Genomic DNA, 17005 nt, shown 5'->3' on the forward strand with positions numbered 1-17005 from the left:
CACCAAGCCCACTGAGACCCACCGGGACACCAAGCCCACTGAGACCCACCGGGACACCAAGCCCACTGAGACACCAAGCCCACTGAGACCCACGAGACACCAAGCCCACTGAGACCCACCGAGACACCAAACCCACTGAGACCCACCGAGACACCAAGCCCACTGAGACCCACCGAGACACCAAGCTCACTGAGACCCACCGAGACACCAAGCCCACTGAGACCCACCGGGACACCAAGCCCACTGAGACCCACCGAGACACCAAGCCCACTGAGACCCACCGAAACACCAAGCCCACTGAGACCCACGAGACACCAAGCCCACTGAGACCTACCGAGACACCAAGTCCACTGAGACCCACCGAGACACCAAGCCCACTGAGACCCACGAGACACAAAGCCCACTGAGACCCATCAAAACACCAAGCCCACTGAGACCCACCGAGACACCAAGCCCACTGAGACCCACGAGACACCAAGCCCACTGAGACCCACCAAAACACCAAGCCCACTGAGACCCACCGAGACACCAAGCCCACTGAGACCCACCGAGACACCAAGCCCACTGAGACCCACCGAGACACCAAGCCCACTGAGACCCACAAGACACCAAGCCCACTGAGACCCACGAGACACCAAACCCACTGAGACCCACTGAGACACCAAGCCCACTGAGACCCACCGAGACACCAAGCCCACTGAGACCCACCGAGACACCAAACCCACTGAGACCCACCAAGACACCAAGCCCACTGCCCTCCCTGATAAAGGTTTCCCATGGTATACTCACACTGTAACTTTGCAATTTTACCATGGTGGTACTTTTCTTATGCTTTTTCTCTTGTTTACCATGAGTATATTTTAATTCATATGTTACAGTTACTTGACTGAAATGTCAAATGTATTAATAATACATTTCTTTGGTTTAATAATAAACCAAAAAAGCAAAATTCATAACACTTTATAAAATGAAACAGTAAAAAACAAACTGCAGGGTCATCGTTGCCCAAATTTACTGCAAGGTTTAAAATATCACTGTGGGGTACTTGGGATCCCGTTACCCCACACTCAATTAAAAAAATAACAAGTACTGTAAACGAATAAAGGATGGAAAGATAGTAAAGTGATCAAAAAAGGGCAGCAAAAAAAGAAAATGAAAAATAACTGCAAAAAGAGAACAAAGCAAAAGTTTCCACTGGCAGAGGTGAAAGATCAAGAGGTCAAAGAGTGGTGAGCGCCCTGCACAACGCGGGGACCAGAAGGACGGGACAAAGGAACAGAAAGTGGAAACGGAGGGGTGAATACGGGAGCGTGTTCCTCTCCCGCAAGAGAATGGGGTCGACATCGACCCCCGCCGAGATCTAAAGGGTTAATGGATTGGGCGACACCGCAGGGGTCAGGGGTCAGCAGGGCGCGCGGCCTGGCTAATTGCCAGCTCTGTGTAAATACCGGGTAGGAGGGGTTACAGGCACTGGGCTGCAGAGTCCTACAGAAAAATCAAATCAAATAATAATAATAATAGGGGTAGGAACGAGGCAGAGCCCAGAGATCAGTCCTGGCACAGAGACCAGCAGAGAGGCCCGGCCCACACTCACTGCGTTCCCATTATAATGACACTGCTGCAGGACTGGGGTCAGGGTTTACTGGGTCAAGTTTACTGGGTCAAGAAGCAATCCAGAATTCTTTTTATTTTTTTGCTAAGCTTTTTATCCAGTGTGAAGTTTGCACCATTTTTTCTGCTTAATTGCATTATATATATATATATATATATATATATATATATATATATATATATATATATATATATATATAGTAATTATTGCACTTAAGCTTTTCATAATTTAAAGGAAAGTAAGCAAAATGGAAAATATGAAAAGGTACAATATATACTGTATTTCAAACGGTATAGATAAAGAACAGAGAATTCAAAAATCACAATCAGCTCTATCCAAGGAGAGTCACGATCCACCAGGATACTCAGAAAGCACCAGAAATACTTTGTGAAGAAGAAAAGTCATTGAGAAACAGCAAACTCACATATATATAAAATGACCTATCACCACCCCCAGGGCTTGAGAACTCTTAGGAACCCTGAAAGGAACAGCCAGTCTGAAATGCATCAAAGTCATGCAGCCTGCAGCTTGAATCTACAGTGCAAGTTATTCATGCGCTAGGACTTGTGTTCCAGAGAGAATGCTTGCCCCTCGGTCAAATCTAATGAGCTGCCCGTTCCAGCTCCTCTGTCATCATTGTGCTCGGAGATGAGCTGGAATGAAGCAGGGATCAGGAGCCCAGCTGATGGATAGGAAAGGGGCCGGCCCGCCTCTGTCCCGGGACCCCCTAATCATCCTGTAAATCTTTCCAAGCAGACAAGGCTTAACAAAAAGCTGTTGCAGGGGGCTTGGCCCTTTATTCCTCCTCTCAATGCCCCCCCTGCTTCAAGATGAGATGAAACAGCTCGTGCACGCGGCCACACAAAGGGCCCAGGAACCGATAGCCTGTAAAAGTGTAAGACAAATTTAAAGGGGAAATTGAATTGGCAATCCTGCACACAGAACACGAGAGGAGCTATCACTGGTTAGGTCTGTTAAATGTACACCAGGGGAAATATATGACTGGGAGACAGCTGTCTGGTCATTTATAACACTGTGGCAGACTGTTACCAGGGTTCACAAGACCTTTTCCACATTGCCCTGCACTACACCAGGGTCTGCCATGCTTTCATCCATAGTTCACCACGCTTTTACAACAACGTGCTTAAGCATTGATGTGTCAGGTGCTGTCTTCAGATCCTCATGAGAACTGGTTAAGAATAAATCAGGACTAGAGGACAGCACGTACGCCCTCCCCAGACAACACCTGTCAAGATGCTTTATTAAAATGTGTAGAAAGTTTGTGTGAATTACATTACAAAAATTGCATTACAAACGGGGTACAGTTACACAAGCAGGGACTGAAGCGGATATATCCGGACTCCGAAATGTGCTTTATTTTAATTTATTTAAACTGTAACTGTATGTCTTGTTCATCAAATTCATTAAGTAAGACTAGTTGCACAGCAGGAAAAATAAAAAAAGCACCGACATGGGTCTCCTTCACAAGCTTGAAGGACTGTTTTTATAAACTGTTTCTTAGTTTATGCAATGCTTTGAAAAACGAGAATAAACTAATAAGCATAGTGGAAAGGGGTTTCATGAACTGCAAACTTGATTCAATTAATCAAAAAAGGGCTTTAAAAAAGTGACAGGTTTAGTGCCTGGGGCCCGATAATTCCTGATTGATGAGAATATTCAATACATTGGAGCATTTCAAGTTCACTCCCCTGATGCAGTTTGGGCTATGCTGTTGCTCTATTGTCATGAAGTTGTGATGCTTTGACCGGTGCTGCGTATGATACATGAACTGCAATCCAACACTTCTGTGCCAGTGGATCTCCCCACAACTGCTCAATTATCCTGTCCTCCTTTTCCTCTTCTTCATGAGTCTCAGTAACATTCCTCCCACATCTGTAATTCTGCTGCAGCTATCTTGCTTGTGAAAGTTGCATTCTGACTGCCTCTTTCTTCCACTGCAGAGCAGCGAGGCTGTAGCGTGAATCCTTTAAAACTTAAACAGAAGTGATCTGCTGATACAATGGCAAATGCTATCTTAACTTCAGAATCAATAGTAAAACAATCAGAAAATCGTTTGTGTTGGTTTGCTTTGTTTCGTGTCGCGTCTTGTTTAGTTAATCCTGCCCTCTGCATCACCACCAGCTCTAAACTCTCAGCTCTAGACAGTCTGCAAGAATATTCATTTTAATTTGATCATAATGTCAACAAGGACTGTACTGTACCGCACCCGCAGGGCTTGTGCATATTTACGCAACACAGCCGATTATAAAGTTAGAAAAGAGAAACCACATGACTTGGAGCCGGACTGCACAGTCACATTCACGTTGGTTTCAGGCAGACAAGACTTACAAACCATGCCTGATTCCAGCACAGACAGGCTCCGGATTGGAGAGGCATCACACCATTACTTTCAACTGGGATTTAGTCAGGACCAAAACAAATGATGGTGAATTATACAGAATGCTGGTTTGTAGAGGGGCTGGATTAGACAGGTTTACTGTAGCTGAACTGCACAAGCTGACAGGGGCAGGGTTCCTACCGGCATTTACACTCCTTACAATAATCTGAAGGGAACTTGTGAATGAGTTGCCGGGGATATAGTGACACCTGATGGACATATGAAGAAATACAACTTATTCATAAAAAAAAACAACAACAAAAATAACGTTTGTGCTTGAAGTTGCAGTCCATCTTTTCTTTTTTAATAACCTTTAAATTATTGTTACATTCTTGTTTCTGTTTTTTTTTTTTTTTTATACATGTAATAACAGGTTTTATAAATCAATTAAATATCATATTATTTGTACAAGGTTTATAACCTTAAAGATATAGTACAAAATCTACTACAAAACACCACAATGCAAGAATTGGTTTATCTCGTGTGGAAACAGTGTATGGGAATTTCTTTGTCATACACAACTACATCATTATTATCATGCATTTATATTTTTAAAAGTACCCTTCCATCAACCCCATAACATTGGCACAGCATTGGTCTCAACTGAAATAGGGGCATAACCACATCCAAGCCCTACAAAAACCACTCAAACCCGTTTAATATGACTTCAAACCCTTTTAATATCACTGGGGACACAGCTGCCTTGATCAGGAGTTCATCAATAACCTGGTGCAATAATCGTAAAACCTGCAGAACTGCGGATGCAACCAATACAGCTGGTGTGGAACCCCAATCATGGCAGTGCTGGGCACTGTATTCATCACAAGAGCCTTCATGAATTCTCTGCAGTGTGTACAGTCTGTGAACCCTGCAGACACACGTAATCCATTAAAAACAACACAAAGCTGCACACACTGCTGTTCTGTATGCTATACCGCTCTACTTTATATGACAAAAGATTTCAATACTGCACAGAAACTTTCCAAGCTTTTTAAAAGTGCTGGAAATCGACTGATAAACAGATGTAAGTAACAATGGGACTCCCGTTGCAGTCTGTCCCGGCTCATTTCACCGCGGCGATACCAGGCGGGTTTGACTGGAACGTCACTGTGTTCCATCTTCCCCACTCTCACTGCTGCTCACAGTCAGTGCAGCTCTTCAGAATGGTCTCCAGGTACCTGACTGCAGTCAGAGCCGTGCCCTGGGCCTCCCCTTGCTTCTCCTGCAGCCCAAGCAGGTGCTCGATGCTCCTCTCTAGGATCCGTACCCTCTCCTGGGGCTCGGGGCAGGAGCCGGCGTCCTCCCCCTCTGTGGAGGTGCAGTGGTATCGCACCATGTAGCTCCTGATCACCTCCCCCTTCTCTGCCACGGTGGCGTGGATGCGGGGCAGGTCAACTAGGCTGGCCAGCCCCAGGAGGTGCAGCAGGGCCTGGCAGAGCTGTGCCCGCAGGCTGGCGCAGTATTTGTACTCCAGGAAGTCCTCCGTCTCCTCGCTGTGCTCCAGCGCCTGCACCAGGGCCTCCCACACCTCCCCGAACTGCTCCGCGTCCCCGTAGCGCCCCCTGCTGCTTGGGATGGCCAGCGCCATGGCCGACTTGATGCGAACCTTGAAGTTCTTGCAGGATTTCACCACCGAGGTCAGGGCACTGAAGGCTTGCGATGTCCAGGGAGCGGTTCCTGAGGAATCGGAAAATAGCTTTTAAAAGTAATCATCATTCACGGGTGCATGTAGGACTGTCACTGCTACTGTATTAAACAAATCTGACAGCCCGGTGATAAGCACAAAGAACACTTCGAATTCAGTAATCAAGTCTTTATCACGATCATCCTCATGGCTGCATGTAGGGCTCTTTCCCAGCTCATTGCTGCCTTCAGTCTCCACACCTCGCTCTGTCAGGCACTTGCTTTGTAAAAGCATTTGAGGACCTTCAGTGCATCGAAAGCATAATAGGGGCTGGTTAAAAAAATATTTCTCATTTTGCAACACTAGAGGTTTTTTTTACGCTAAAAGCTTTGTAAATCAGCCCCATTAGCCCCTGTTGAATTAAGAACATAAGAACATAAGAACATAAGTGCGTTACCCAGCGGCAGGGCGGGGTTGCGGAAGGTGTTGCCCAGCGCGTAGCAGGCGTTCCAGCGCACCTTCATGGTGGCCTCGCCCTGCACCGTGCGGATCAGCGCCTGGATCGAGTCCTCCACCACGGCCGTGAAGCGAGGCTTGCCGATGTGGTGTGGCTGCAGGAAGTGCAGCAGGTTCCCCAGAGCACGCACTGCATTGCTCTTCACCTGCAAACACAAGCATGTTACTGCAGCACTCAATTACAATGAGAGCAGCACTCGGCACTGTGGACTGAACTGGAGGCAATTACAAGAATTGCAATTACAGCAGCAGGAGCTGCTGAAATTACAATTGCAATGATATTGTGTTCAATTGCAATTCTGCTGCAGTAACTTCAATTGCACTAAAAAATAGCACAAACAGCTCCCCACATTAACAACCCAGCAATAATAATCACAGCTACAAATACAGAAACATGCTATTCAAACAAATGGGGTCACTACAGTAAAAGAGATTGGAAAAACAAGATTAATAAATGGCTCAGTGGAAAACACAACCTGGAACTGCGAAGGGTTAACCTTGGAAAGCAGTGGAATTTACCTGCAAATCAGATCAAATATTTGGTATAATTACAATTCCAAAGGTGTGCCCAGGTTCAACTGCAATTACAAATGACACATTTGCAATTGTGACTGCCCAGGTCTGCTGTGCACGGACTGAGCTGCTCTGTGCCGGCACACAAAACAGTGATGAAAAGATCCAGATGAATTACCCGGTCTTTATCGCTGGAGGCCTGGGTTGCAGACTTCAACATTTTTAACAGAAGCAAATCAGAGAACTCCTCCTGAAAGCAGAGGCCCATGGACTCCCTGTTTAGAGAAAGAAAAAAAAACACAACAGCAGCATTAGAAAAAAATACAATAAATAAAACTACAGCCTACAAATCGAATCCTGTATGTTCTGTTAAAATATTCTTTGGATCTGCAGATCCAGTTCACCCTGTATATACACAGTATGAGCAGACTGGCCGTCTTATTGCTCTGTGCTGCCATCTGCTGGGAGATGCCAATTTGGTGCAAGAATATATAGGTAACAGCAAAGAAATATCAGATGCCTTAATGTTCCTTTGAGAAGTTTAGAAAAGTGCAGCTTTACTGTAGGTGTTGCAGGACAGGGTTACTGCAGGACAGCGTTACTGCAGGACAGCGTCACTCACATGTTGAATATGAGTGTGTCTGTGAGGTTGCCCAGGGACCAGGCTGCCTTGGCACGCACATTGGGAGATCGGTCATCCAGTGATGTGAGGATGGCATTAGCCGTGTCTGCCACAAACATCACGTCCTGATGAACACAAAAAGAAAGGTTTTGCAACTACAGAGAAAATAAAACTGGGAAAATCAATCAACAGAAATGGAATGGACTTGTAGCTGTTCTACTTAATGTTTTTCTTTCAGGCTTGGTTACTAGGGCTGCGGTCAGTAGCTGTGTCTGCTTGTGGATGGGCTGGGCTCTCGCTCACCTCACGCAGGCAGGGGAACAGGATGTAGACTCCCAGGGCTCGGACCGACGCTGCCTTGACCAGAGAGTTCTCACTGTGGTTCAGTCCGAGCAGCATCGTGATGCACAAGATCTGACGGTTATCCTGAAACACACACACACTTTAGCTTTATGAAGCCACTCGGACAGCCAGCTCTGAGCAGAGGCAAGCGGAGATTTTGCAGCTTCATCTACAGCGTTAGGATGCCTGTGGGAGTTTTCTGGTTTGGTTTTATAAACTTTGTAGGAGATTGCAGCGCAGTGCAGTGCTTACAGGCAGGCTGCTGAAGGCTTCAGGCAGGATGGATGAGAGCGCGTCGCAGGCACTGGTCTGCAGGGTTGGATGCTGGGTATTCTGCAGAGCTCCTGGCAGCGGCCCGTTCAGCATCACCAACCAGAAGGTCACCGCCTGCAGCAGAGACAGCAAACACACACACATCAAATGGACTTGATAAACAGCATCATATTACAAAAAGAAGTGATGAAAAAGGTAAAGGATGAAGAAGAAGCATTCGCCAAAATGTTTGCCTCGCTGCCTCAAGTTTGCCGAGTGTTACCTGATTGACAGTCACTCTCTTGTCCAGGGGTACCTGGGAATCGGCCTTGTGCTGCTGGATTATCCCAGATCCCAGCTCCTCCAGCAGCTGCAATGGAAACACAATCCCAATCACATGGATTTTCAGAATGCGTGCCCCTTAAGCTCGTTAATATAAATTACAGAGAGTTCACGGGCCCTGGTGCTTGTCCAGGGGCTGTGTGTGTGTGTGTGTACAGTAACAGCATCTTACCTTCGCTCCGTGCAGCTGCACCGAAGGATCCGCCTCCTTCATGCACTTACAGGCCACTTCCCCCAGCTCCAGCAGGTAGGACTGCGCTATGGAGAAGTAGCCCTTCACAAGGTGTGCCAGCACCTGTTGATTTGAAAACATACAGTAAACTAAACCCTGTTAAACATTTAGGCTCATGCCACCTTCAGTAGTGCGACTGCAGGGATGGGATGGCACTGAACATTGAACACGGCTGCTTCCTGAAGTCTGAACTTTACAGCTAGAAGTAGAAACTTCAGTGCGTTTAGCCTGCTTGCGTTCTACAGCGTTTACAGTGTTGGATACAGGCTACCTTCTGAGATGTGAATGAGCACAGAATTACATGTAATGGACTGTCTTGTTAAAATGCTAAAAGATTCAAATGCTTTACAAGGAGTGTTTAAAATCGGTAGCATTGAATGATGCAGCGCTTGGTTGAGTGTGAAGTAGCTTGGGGTGTCCTGACCTGCAGTGCCTCCAGTCGGATGGGCGAGGGCTCGTAGACGCTGCCGGAGGGGGCTGTACCGCCGTCGCTGTCAGAGTAGGGGGGCTCCTCGCGGGGGAGCATGACCAGGGAGATGCAGAGGCGCAGCAGCCAGCAGGGTTCCGCTGGGGGGCTGTCCACAGGGGGCGTCCCGGGGTTCGTGGGGGGCTTCCTCCAGCTCTCTCTGGGTTCCTGGGGGGTCCCCGCTCCGCTGTTAGTCCGACTCGAGGAGCTCGGCTGCCGCAAGAGAAGCTCCACCTCCGAGAGGGGTGCCTGGGCGGAGACTAGCGCCCCCAGCAGTGTCAGGCTGGAAACACGCACATTCACGTCTGCCAAGGAGAGTGGCACAGAAGTAGACAGTTAGGCTACCCCCTTTTTCAGTGTACTAACTGGGTACACAGATTAGTAGCGCTCATCGCAAGGAGAAGCAGATACTCAGATTCTTAATTAGTACACTGAAGAAGGCACCAGCCGAAACGCTGGGCTTTTTACCTTCAAATTCTCATTGAGCATTTTGAAGTTTGCATGTATTTTAAGTCTGAGCTGAAATTACAACAAGATCACTTTTAAATATCTGCTCTCTAGCGCCTTGATGCAGAAGTGAGTGCAAACCAAATCCACTTTGAAAAAAAGAACACAAAACTAACCTTCACTGAAAAGCTACAAGGATGTAAAAAAAGAATACTTTTAGGTTGTAAGACACAGAATTCCCACACAGATGGAGGGATGAGACTAAAAATGAAGAGCCCCAGACCTCGGTGTCGGATGTAGGGCTTGATCTGCCTCCAGAGTGGGCTGAGCAGCCCTGGTCTCAGGCGGCTGTAAGGCACATTGGACACCATGTTGGCAAGGCACTGAAAGAAGATCGAGGCACCGCTTCAGTTACACAACAAGATACCCAGGGATGGAAATACAAGTCCCGTTGCACAGCACTGTGATCCGTTCCAGGTTTTACTAGGAGTTTAATAAGACACACCTGAGCTTGTTATCTAAACACTGGGGCTAATCAAGCTGGTAGTAAAAACTGGAATGGGTGAAACTGCTATGCAATAGAAATCTTATTTCCATCCCTATACGTTATGCTTTGCTCACAAAGATTGCATGCCAAAAGATACCCCCCACACACCTCCCTCCTGCCCCTGCCCCTGCTCAAATAGATTCATCACAGTACATCAGGACGCAGTGTTTGTAAGTCTGCTGGAGGAGGAGGAGCCCCAGGCTGTACCTTGATAATCTGAGTGAGGGTCTGGGAGGAGGGCTCTGCGACCAGCGCCAGCAGGAGACAGCGGTGCAGCTCACGGATGCTGGAGGCCAGCGTAGCAGAGAAGGGGGTGAACGCCCTCTTGTGGTCGGTGGTGTCCTGCGCGACCGACAGGAACTGCTTGGAGCCCTCGAGGATTGCAGACAAGACCTGCAGAGAGCCTGCCCGGGCCTGTGTAGCAAACACCAGGACACACAGAAGCACCGCATGAGACAGAGCATTACACTGAAAAATACCACTGCAGAGGACTTAACATCGTGCTCCTGGAGGCCACAGTACAAGTTCCAGCTCCAGATCCAATCCACACGGGCCGTCACGTGCCCTGTCTACACACAGACTAGAGATTCTACTACAGGGTTTAATGGTTACGGATGATACACACAGATGATACACACAGTGCCACTGTTTGCTCGATTTTGATCATCTTTCAGATTCCCTGGTTTTCTAGTAGCCATGATAAGTTAATCGAAAAGGCACAGAGCACACACACATTAGTGTGATTCAGTTCTAAAAACTCTTCCCTATATTCAGAGAGCTCCTCAATGAAACCCATACCCACGTGTAAAATGAAAGCTCCGTCTGGCGAGAGAGAACGCAGTGTTCTCACAGGCAGCTCGGACCTTACCTTCGGTGAAGGGTCCTTGAGTGCGATGGTGAGCAGCGACACGGACTGGGGGCTCCCTATGCCAGGGGCGTCGGGGATGAAGGAGGACCAGTAACCGTACAGGGCTTTCTTCTCAATGCACTTCACAGTGGACAGGAAGCAGTGCAGGGCACACTGGCGAACTTTAGCCTGGTACAGCCTGGAGCAGAATCCAAACACCCAATTCACATTACAATGCAAGAGCTGCAGCTCTTCTGGAATGAAGTACATTATCAAAACTCGAAAGCAGGTCTGTGCTTGGCTGATTGAGCTCCACAGCTCTTCTGAAGTATCCCGTTTTAAGGTTTCTAATGGGTTTTAATGGGCTGCAAGGACTGTAGTCTTAGGCAGAAGAAAGTACAGTCAATATGCAGCGTTTTAAACGTACAACATGTATACTGAGCAGAAAATGACTGAAGCGGTGTCTTCGTGTAGTTGCTATTTTTTTCTTTAGCCTAAACCCTTTCTTCTTCTTTTTGTGAGGTATATAGATTTGTGTGCGGCTCTGTAAGACCTCCCTGATTATATTTGCAATGCAGTCAGGGCTTGTGTCTCAAGCATGTAAAGACGCCTCTTACCTGAGCTTGCTCTGCATGCCTCCCTCAGGGTCCGAGAACTCGGAGTCAGAGCTGCTGATGATCCTCTTCCAGGAGGGGTGGAGGAAGCCCGAGGGGGGGCCGGGGGTCTGCACCCACAGCTGACGGCCAGCACAGTCCCCTGCCCCCCCCCCTCCTCCTCCTCCTCCTCCTCCTCCTCCTCCTCCACCCAGCTTCAACCTCTCAAGCCCCGCCCCCAGTCCCGCCCCTTGCTCGTCTCCCTCCTCATCCTGTTTGGCCTCGGACCCGCCCTTCCTGCTCTTCCCACGGGACTTCCTCTTCTTGTTCTGGGAAGCACACAAGCAGAAAACATCAAGTTTTATTGTACTCTCCACCTCCCTCCATCTGAAACCGGCGCTGAGTTCTGCTGAGGAATCGGATCGAGAGACTCGTGTGGAGCGTTGACCTTTAACTACAATGTGTCGTTCCCGTGCAGCGGTGTAATGATTCGCTGTGTATCGATGAATCAGGATCCTTTCTTTACAGGATATGCTGTATCTTAACAGAGGTATGCATCGCTTGTATCGTGATACATATCGCATTGTGACATTAGTGTACTGATACAAACGTAGTCCCGCGGTGTATAAACAGTGTGACAGCTGGTGTGTGTAGCCGTGTATAACCAGGTAGCGATACGTACCCCAGTCTGTTTGGAGGAGCCCGGGGTGTCAGTGGCTTCTTGCTTTGCAGTCGGGCTTCCTTCATACTGAGGGAGAGGGGATGGGTACAGAACCATGGGCATCTCCAGGATCAGCCCGGGCAGCCCGAAGAACATATACTTCTGAGAGGGGAAGGGACACGCAAATACAGTGAGAACGACCCAACACAATACTAATGCAGGGACAGCATGGGGGATTTCAAAATGTGAAGTCACATTGGAACTGCTATTCCTTACTGTGTCATAATGCCAGCTGGTGGATTTATTCTGAATGAAGACAGTGATGTTAAACTCCAGCCTACACCTTTCTAAACTACCTTATTTCAACAGAGGCACTGGTGAAGTGGCATGCAGGCTGGCTATTTGTTCCAAGTACAAGGGACCCTGAAGTATAGACTGTGAAGGTGTTCTGAAGCTCACTGAGACAATGGGAGACAGTGCTGGGTGTGAAGAGACACACAGAGGCAGGGCACAGGTGCTTACCTTCAACACTGCCAGTAGCGCCCCTAACTGGTCGTTCTGTGTCAGTTTCATCTTCCCTCCGTTCAGTATAAACTGTATTCCCTTCAAAGCATTCTGAAGCAGCTGACGGGACAAGAGAGGAGACAACAATAATTCATTTTTTTTATTTTTGTAATATTTTAAAAATCCTCGATTTGTTAATATAGCACCTTTCATCCACAAAGGAATTCAAAGCGCTTTCTTAAACACTGATGAAGGAATGTCACACACAACCCCTCTGATTTATCGTTCCTCTTACCGTGCAAAAGGCAAGGTCGTCCACATTGGCGGGTTTCGGAGACTGCAGAACCTGAAGGAATGTCTGGAAACAGGAATTCCGGTACGATTCATCCAGGTAGGGCTGGCCAGGAATGCTACACCGCCACAAGAAAACACACGGGGCGTTTTTAATGACCTAAAACAGCGTTGGATTGAAATACAGAGGCCCCACATCTCTCAAACCTGATTTCCAGAATCCCTTTTTCCATTGTACTGCAATTGTCTAAGAGATATTAATAAATCAACCTTGTAAAAAAACAAAACAACCAGACACCTGAAATTCAAACCAATTCAAACATCTGCCTCTACCCAAATAGTAAATGGCAGCCCTTTCACAACGCCAGTGATTCTTTATATTGAAACGTCCCTCCAGCGTGTCCTCTTTGACGGATCCCACAGTAGCTGGTTTGAGGAGGCTGGGACGGCTCTTTCGGAGCCCCTGATTAAATGACGTCCCGATTCTCTCAGCAGTGCATTACCCGAGACAGAGATTGGCCATGCAGTGCACAGCTCCTCGGCGCAATTCCACGTCAGTCTGGCAGGGGTCGCTATAGCGCAAAAGAATTCCTCCTTGTCCCACCAAGTCTGGCAGATGCTGGAAGAACAAAAAAACAAGATCTTAAGATTGTAGATGCTGACCAAAGACCTTCCCTATTAAAAAAAAGGCTTCTTTACTGGTTGTGTGCACATCGACATTGTGTGGTAGTTTTAACCAACTGCGAACTGTGCACAGTTTTTACTAATATATTTTACTGTTACTAGAAAAGGTTGGATTCCAACAGTAGCTGTGTAGAGACATGCAAACCATGTTAAATGCAGGGATGGAAGTAAGACTCCCATTGCAGAGCAGTTTCACCCATTCCAGGTTTTAATACGAGCTTGATCTGCCCCGGTGTACAGGTAACAAGCTCCGGAATGGATCAAACTGCTACGCAATGGGAGTCTTACTTACATGCCTGTAAACGTCACTCTACCTTCTGACACTTGGGTCCGTTGCTGTAGACTAGTGTAGCCAGAGCCTGCAGAATCTCCCCGTGTGTCCAGGAACTGCAGCTGCGCAGAGCTTGGAGAGAGTACAGGACCAGGGAGTCCAAGCTCTGCTCATCCACGATCACCTGTGGAGGGCAGGGGGATACAAACACGCTCCCGTTAACACAGGGAAGAGATTAACCACCGGTGTACTGTAACAATGGAGGGAAGACTCCCATTGCAAGGCAGTTTGATCCATTCCTGGTTTTACTGTGAGTTTAGTAAGACACACCTGTGCTTGTTACCTAGACACTGTGCCTAGTCAAGCTTGTAGTAAAACCTGGAATGGGTGAAAGTGCTACGCAATAGGAGTCTTATTTCCATCCCTGTGTATGGTTGGAAACTCTCATTCAGACTCGGCCCGGCTGAGCTTTTAAACCGCTACGGGGAGTGGAATTAAAACCACAGTAAAACGTGGAACAGCTGTCGCACATCAACCAGACGTATATACAGCGTCTTTCAAGGCTGTACATTGTCAGCTACAATCATTTGAACCTTTAAGGTACAAGGGACGTGTGTCCCACACAAAAAAATAAATAAATAAAAATCAAGCTAGCTTTCTCATTTTAGCAATGAGGTGCACGGAACAGGGTTTAAAATGTACAGACAGGTCGGGTCAGGTATTCATCCAGATTGTCAGCTTGCTCCTCGCGATACTGGAGTCGCTCTCGAAATCGTTTGATCAACAGGCGCTCAGTTCCTGGTGTACCTTAACCGGGAGGCTGAAACGCTGTACCCTGGTGTCAGAGTGAAGTACGGTACCTGTAGCCTGTTGAGCAGGTGGTGTATAAGCTGGCACAGCTTAGTGATGAGGTGCTCCTGATTGAATTGAACCAGACGACAGGCCTGGACCAGCAGCGTACACACATCCTGGGGAACGAAACACAGTTACAGCAATACTCCACAATAGGAGGAGCCTGATCGCTCCTGCCACCCCACACGCACAGCAACGGGTCCAGACATTGTATGGTGTTGATAACTGAACGGCATTTTTTAAATGTTAGACCACACGGACCTGTTTCGTTGCCTCTGGCTACACAGCAAAGGAAACTAATGAACTGTCAGTTATATTGTCTCACACGAATGATATGACCTGGTCAGTTTAGAGAATTTTTAAAAAGAGGATGTCACGTACGATTTTATATGCCTGGAGGTTTAAATAGAAAGGAACAGTAGAAAGTTACATCATTAACGGTGTAGAAAATGACATGACAAGCACGTTCATAGATGAATAATGTTTGTTTTCAAAGCCGAAACGTTGGGAAGTTGGCTGTTTCGAGACACATAACTAATGTGAGCAGTTGTGGTTCATTAGATAAAGTGCTTTCCTATCTTCATGATGCGAGCCCGTCCTTACCTCCGGGCTGACGCTGGGGTAGCTAATCCCGTAGTTCTCCGAGATGAGTTGATCGAAGAGGAGATTGACTTCGGTTCGGAAGCCCTCGCTATCGGTCGGTCGCAGCAAGCACAGTTTGGAAAAGCAACGCGCGAACTGACTCCCGGTGCCGGCTGGTCTCAAACTCGGATCCCCGGGATCCTTAACAGACGACAGAACCGTTTTATTGTGACAATCGGACAGCCCCGCGTCAACCAGCCCATTTTCAGAAGCCATGTTGCTTTCTGACAGGGGCGTTAAGGAATGTCACTATGGTAACAAACATCTACATCCGGGGTCATACCGGCGCGCAGGAAGAACAGCTTTTTGGCGTTAGTTTAAGTTTTTTTTTGTATATATAGTATACAAGAAAGATTAAAACACTCAATACAGCTTTTATACCCTATATCCTTATAATTATTAAATATTACCTTTTTAACGCACCCTGCTTTCTTACTCAGTGAATGCGTGTGGCAGCTTTCTACAGTGCAAATTACAATACCAAGCCTAGCCAGCAGGATGCGCTCTATCCCCAAGCATAAATACCATTGGAGTCAATGAGGATGGAATCCATCAGACGTTACTGTTGTACAGCCTTCCACTAATTCTGTGTACTGCGGGTATACACTATCAGTATAAAAAACAGAGGTTCTTTTTTTTACATGAGCATAAACAAGCCCTCCTTCTTCACATGTTTTCCAATATGCTTGTCCAAAGGTTGATGCCACAGTGAATGCTCAGCCCTGACGCAGTTACAAGCCCCTGGGGCTCCAATTAGAAGTCCACGGTTGTTCATTTGTGGACAGTTCTTAATAAAGCACAACATAGCCACACCAGTAAAGGACTGCTCATTTGTATTTATTTAGTATATTTATTAACCCACCCAATTCCCCAGCACAAGTGACATTAAATGTGGAGAAATGAACACCACAGATTCAGCTCCAGTTGAAGTGCATTTGAATGGTGCTGAGCTGCGATTGCGAACCATGAAGCACTGCGAAATGAGTCATCACAGAAATCAGGACAACACTTTTCATCGAGTGCCTTGCATTGAGCAGGTATGTGCGCTTCAAAGTGGACTCTAACTAACCAAAGACTCTTAAAGCAAGTCTTAAGCACTTAACAAAATCTTCTGGAACTGCCCAGGCACAGAAAAAAACCCAGAGAGAAAGGGGAAACCTTTCAGTTTCCTCCTCCAGCTCACACAGAAGCCATGCGTTTTAAATGCTACAGGCTGTTCCGTTACTAACACTGCATTGGAAATGACCTGCCTGATCTTCACTGCTTCAGAGCGTACCCGGACCTGCGAGATGGAATTGAAATGCTGAGAAGCAGCCAGGTTTCTGTATCATAGCGATACAAGGCAAACCAGAACAGCATTACAGCGGCTGTACTGTTATACAAGCGAGTGCAGACGGGTTTCGATTCCTTATTGGAATTCCACAAGTTATTTTTCAGTATGTGGGTTCTGGAGTTCTTTAACTAAGTATGTGTGTCCTGGTCTCAGGTATACTCAATACAGGAGTTATTTCTGTTTTGTTTGTTTAAAATTGTATGACTTAATTTTGCATTCTTCCACTAGACAAAAAGAATTCAGAACTGAAAGGGTTAAAAGGCTCCTTGGTTGAGCAGGAAGTATTGCCTCACTCCCAGGAGGTACATTCAAAACGCTAAAGCAAAACAGAGGTCAAGAAAAACAACAACAAGAATTCACATCCAGGAGACAAGCAGCACTCTTCCAGACTTTACTTCCTGCAATACTTAAGAA

At 47.0% G+C, this 17005-nt stretch overlaps 1 protein-coding gene across 1 annotated transcript; it reads right to left on the reverse strand.

Moving 5' to 3' along the window:
- Positions 1-4292: 4292 nt before the first annotated feature.
- Positions 4293-15510, reverse strand: LOC117429211 (HEAT repeat-containing protein 6-like). Its single transcript, XM_034048477.3, has 20 exons — positions 15220-15510; positions 14625-14732; positions 13808-13948; positions 13313-13428; positions 12814-12928; positions 12537-12638; positions 12036-12176; positions 11378-11682; positions 10782-10959; positions 10121-10327; positions 9650-9749; positions 8878-9224; positions 8394-8516; positions 8163-8249; positions 7880-8014; positions 7589-7711; positions 7286-7410; positions 6842-6938; positions 6092-6296; positions 4293-5687 (listed from the first exon to the last, which is right to left on the reverse strand). The coding sequence occupies exons 1-20, from the start codon at positions 15472-15474 to the stop codon at positions 5140-5142; spliced, it is 3558 nt and encodes a 1185-aa protein (XP_033904368.3). The 5' UTR covers positions 15475-15510; the 3' UTR covers positions 4293-5139.
- Positions 15511-17005: the final 1495 nt, after the last annotated feature.

Source organism: Acipenser ruthenus, chromosome 26 (assembly GCF_902713425.1).
Source record: "Acipenser ruthenus chromosome 26, fAciRut3.2 maternal haplotype, whole genome shotgun sequence".
NCBI lineage: Eukaryota > Metazoa > Chordata > Actinopteri > Acipenseriformes > Acipenseridae > Acipenser > Acipenser ruthenus.

Bases quoted from the DNA above. Each gene is read 5' to 3' on its own strand.
- LOC117429211 (XM_034048477.3), bottom strand. From the start codon at position 15,474: ATGGCTTCTGAAAATGGGCTGGTTGACGCGGGGCTGTCCGATTGTCAC. The intron at 10,960-11,377 runs GTAAGAGGCGTC...ATTCTGCTCCAG, and splicing joins GGCATGCAGAGCAAGCTCAG to GCTGTACCAGGCTAAAGTTC. The intron at 8,250-8,393 runs GTAAGATGCTGT...TTTCCATTGCAG, and splicing joins TGCAGCTGCACGGAGCGAAG to CTGCTGGAGGAGCTGGGATC.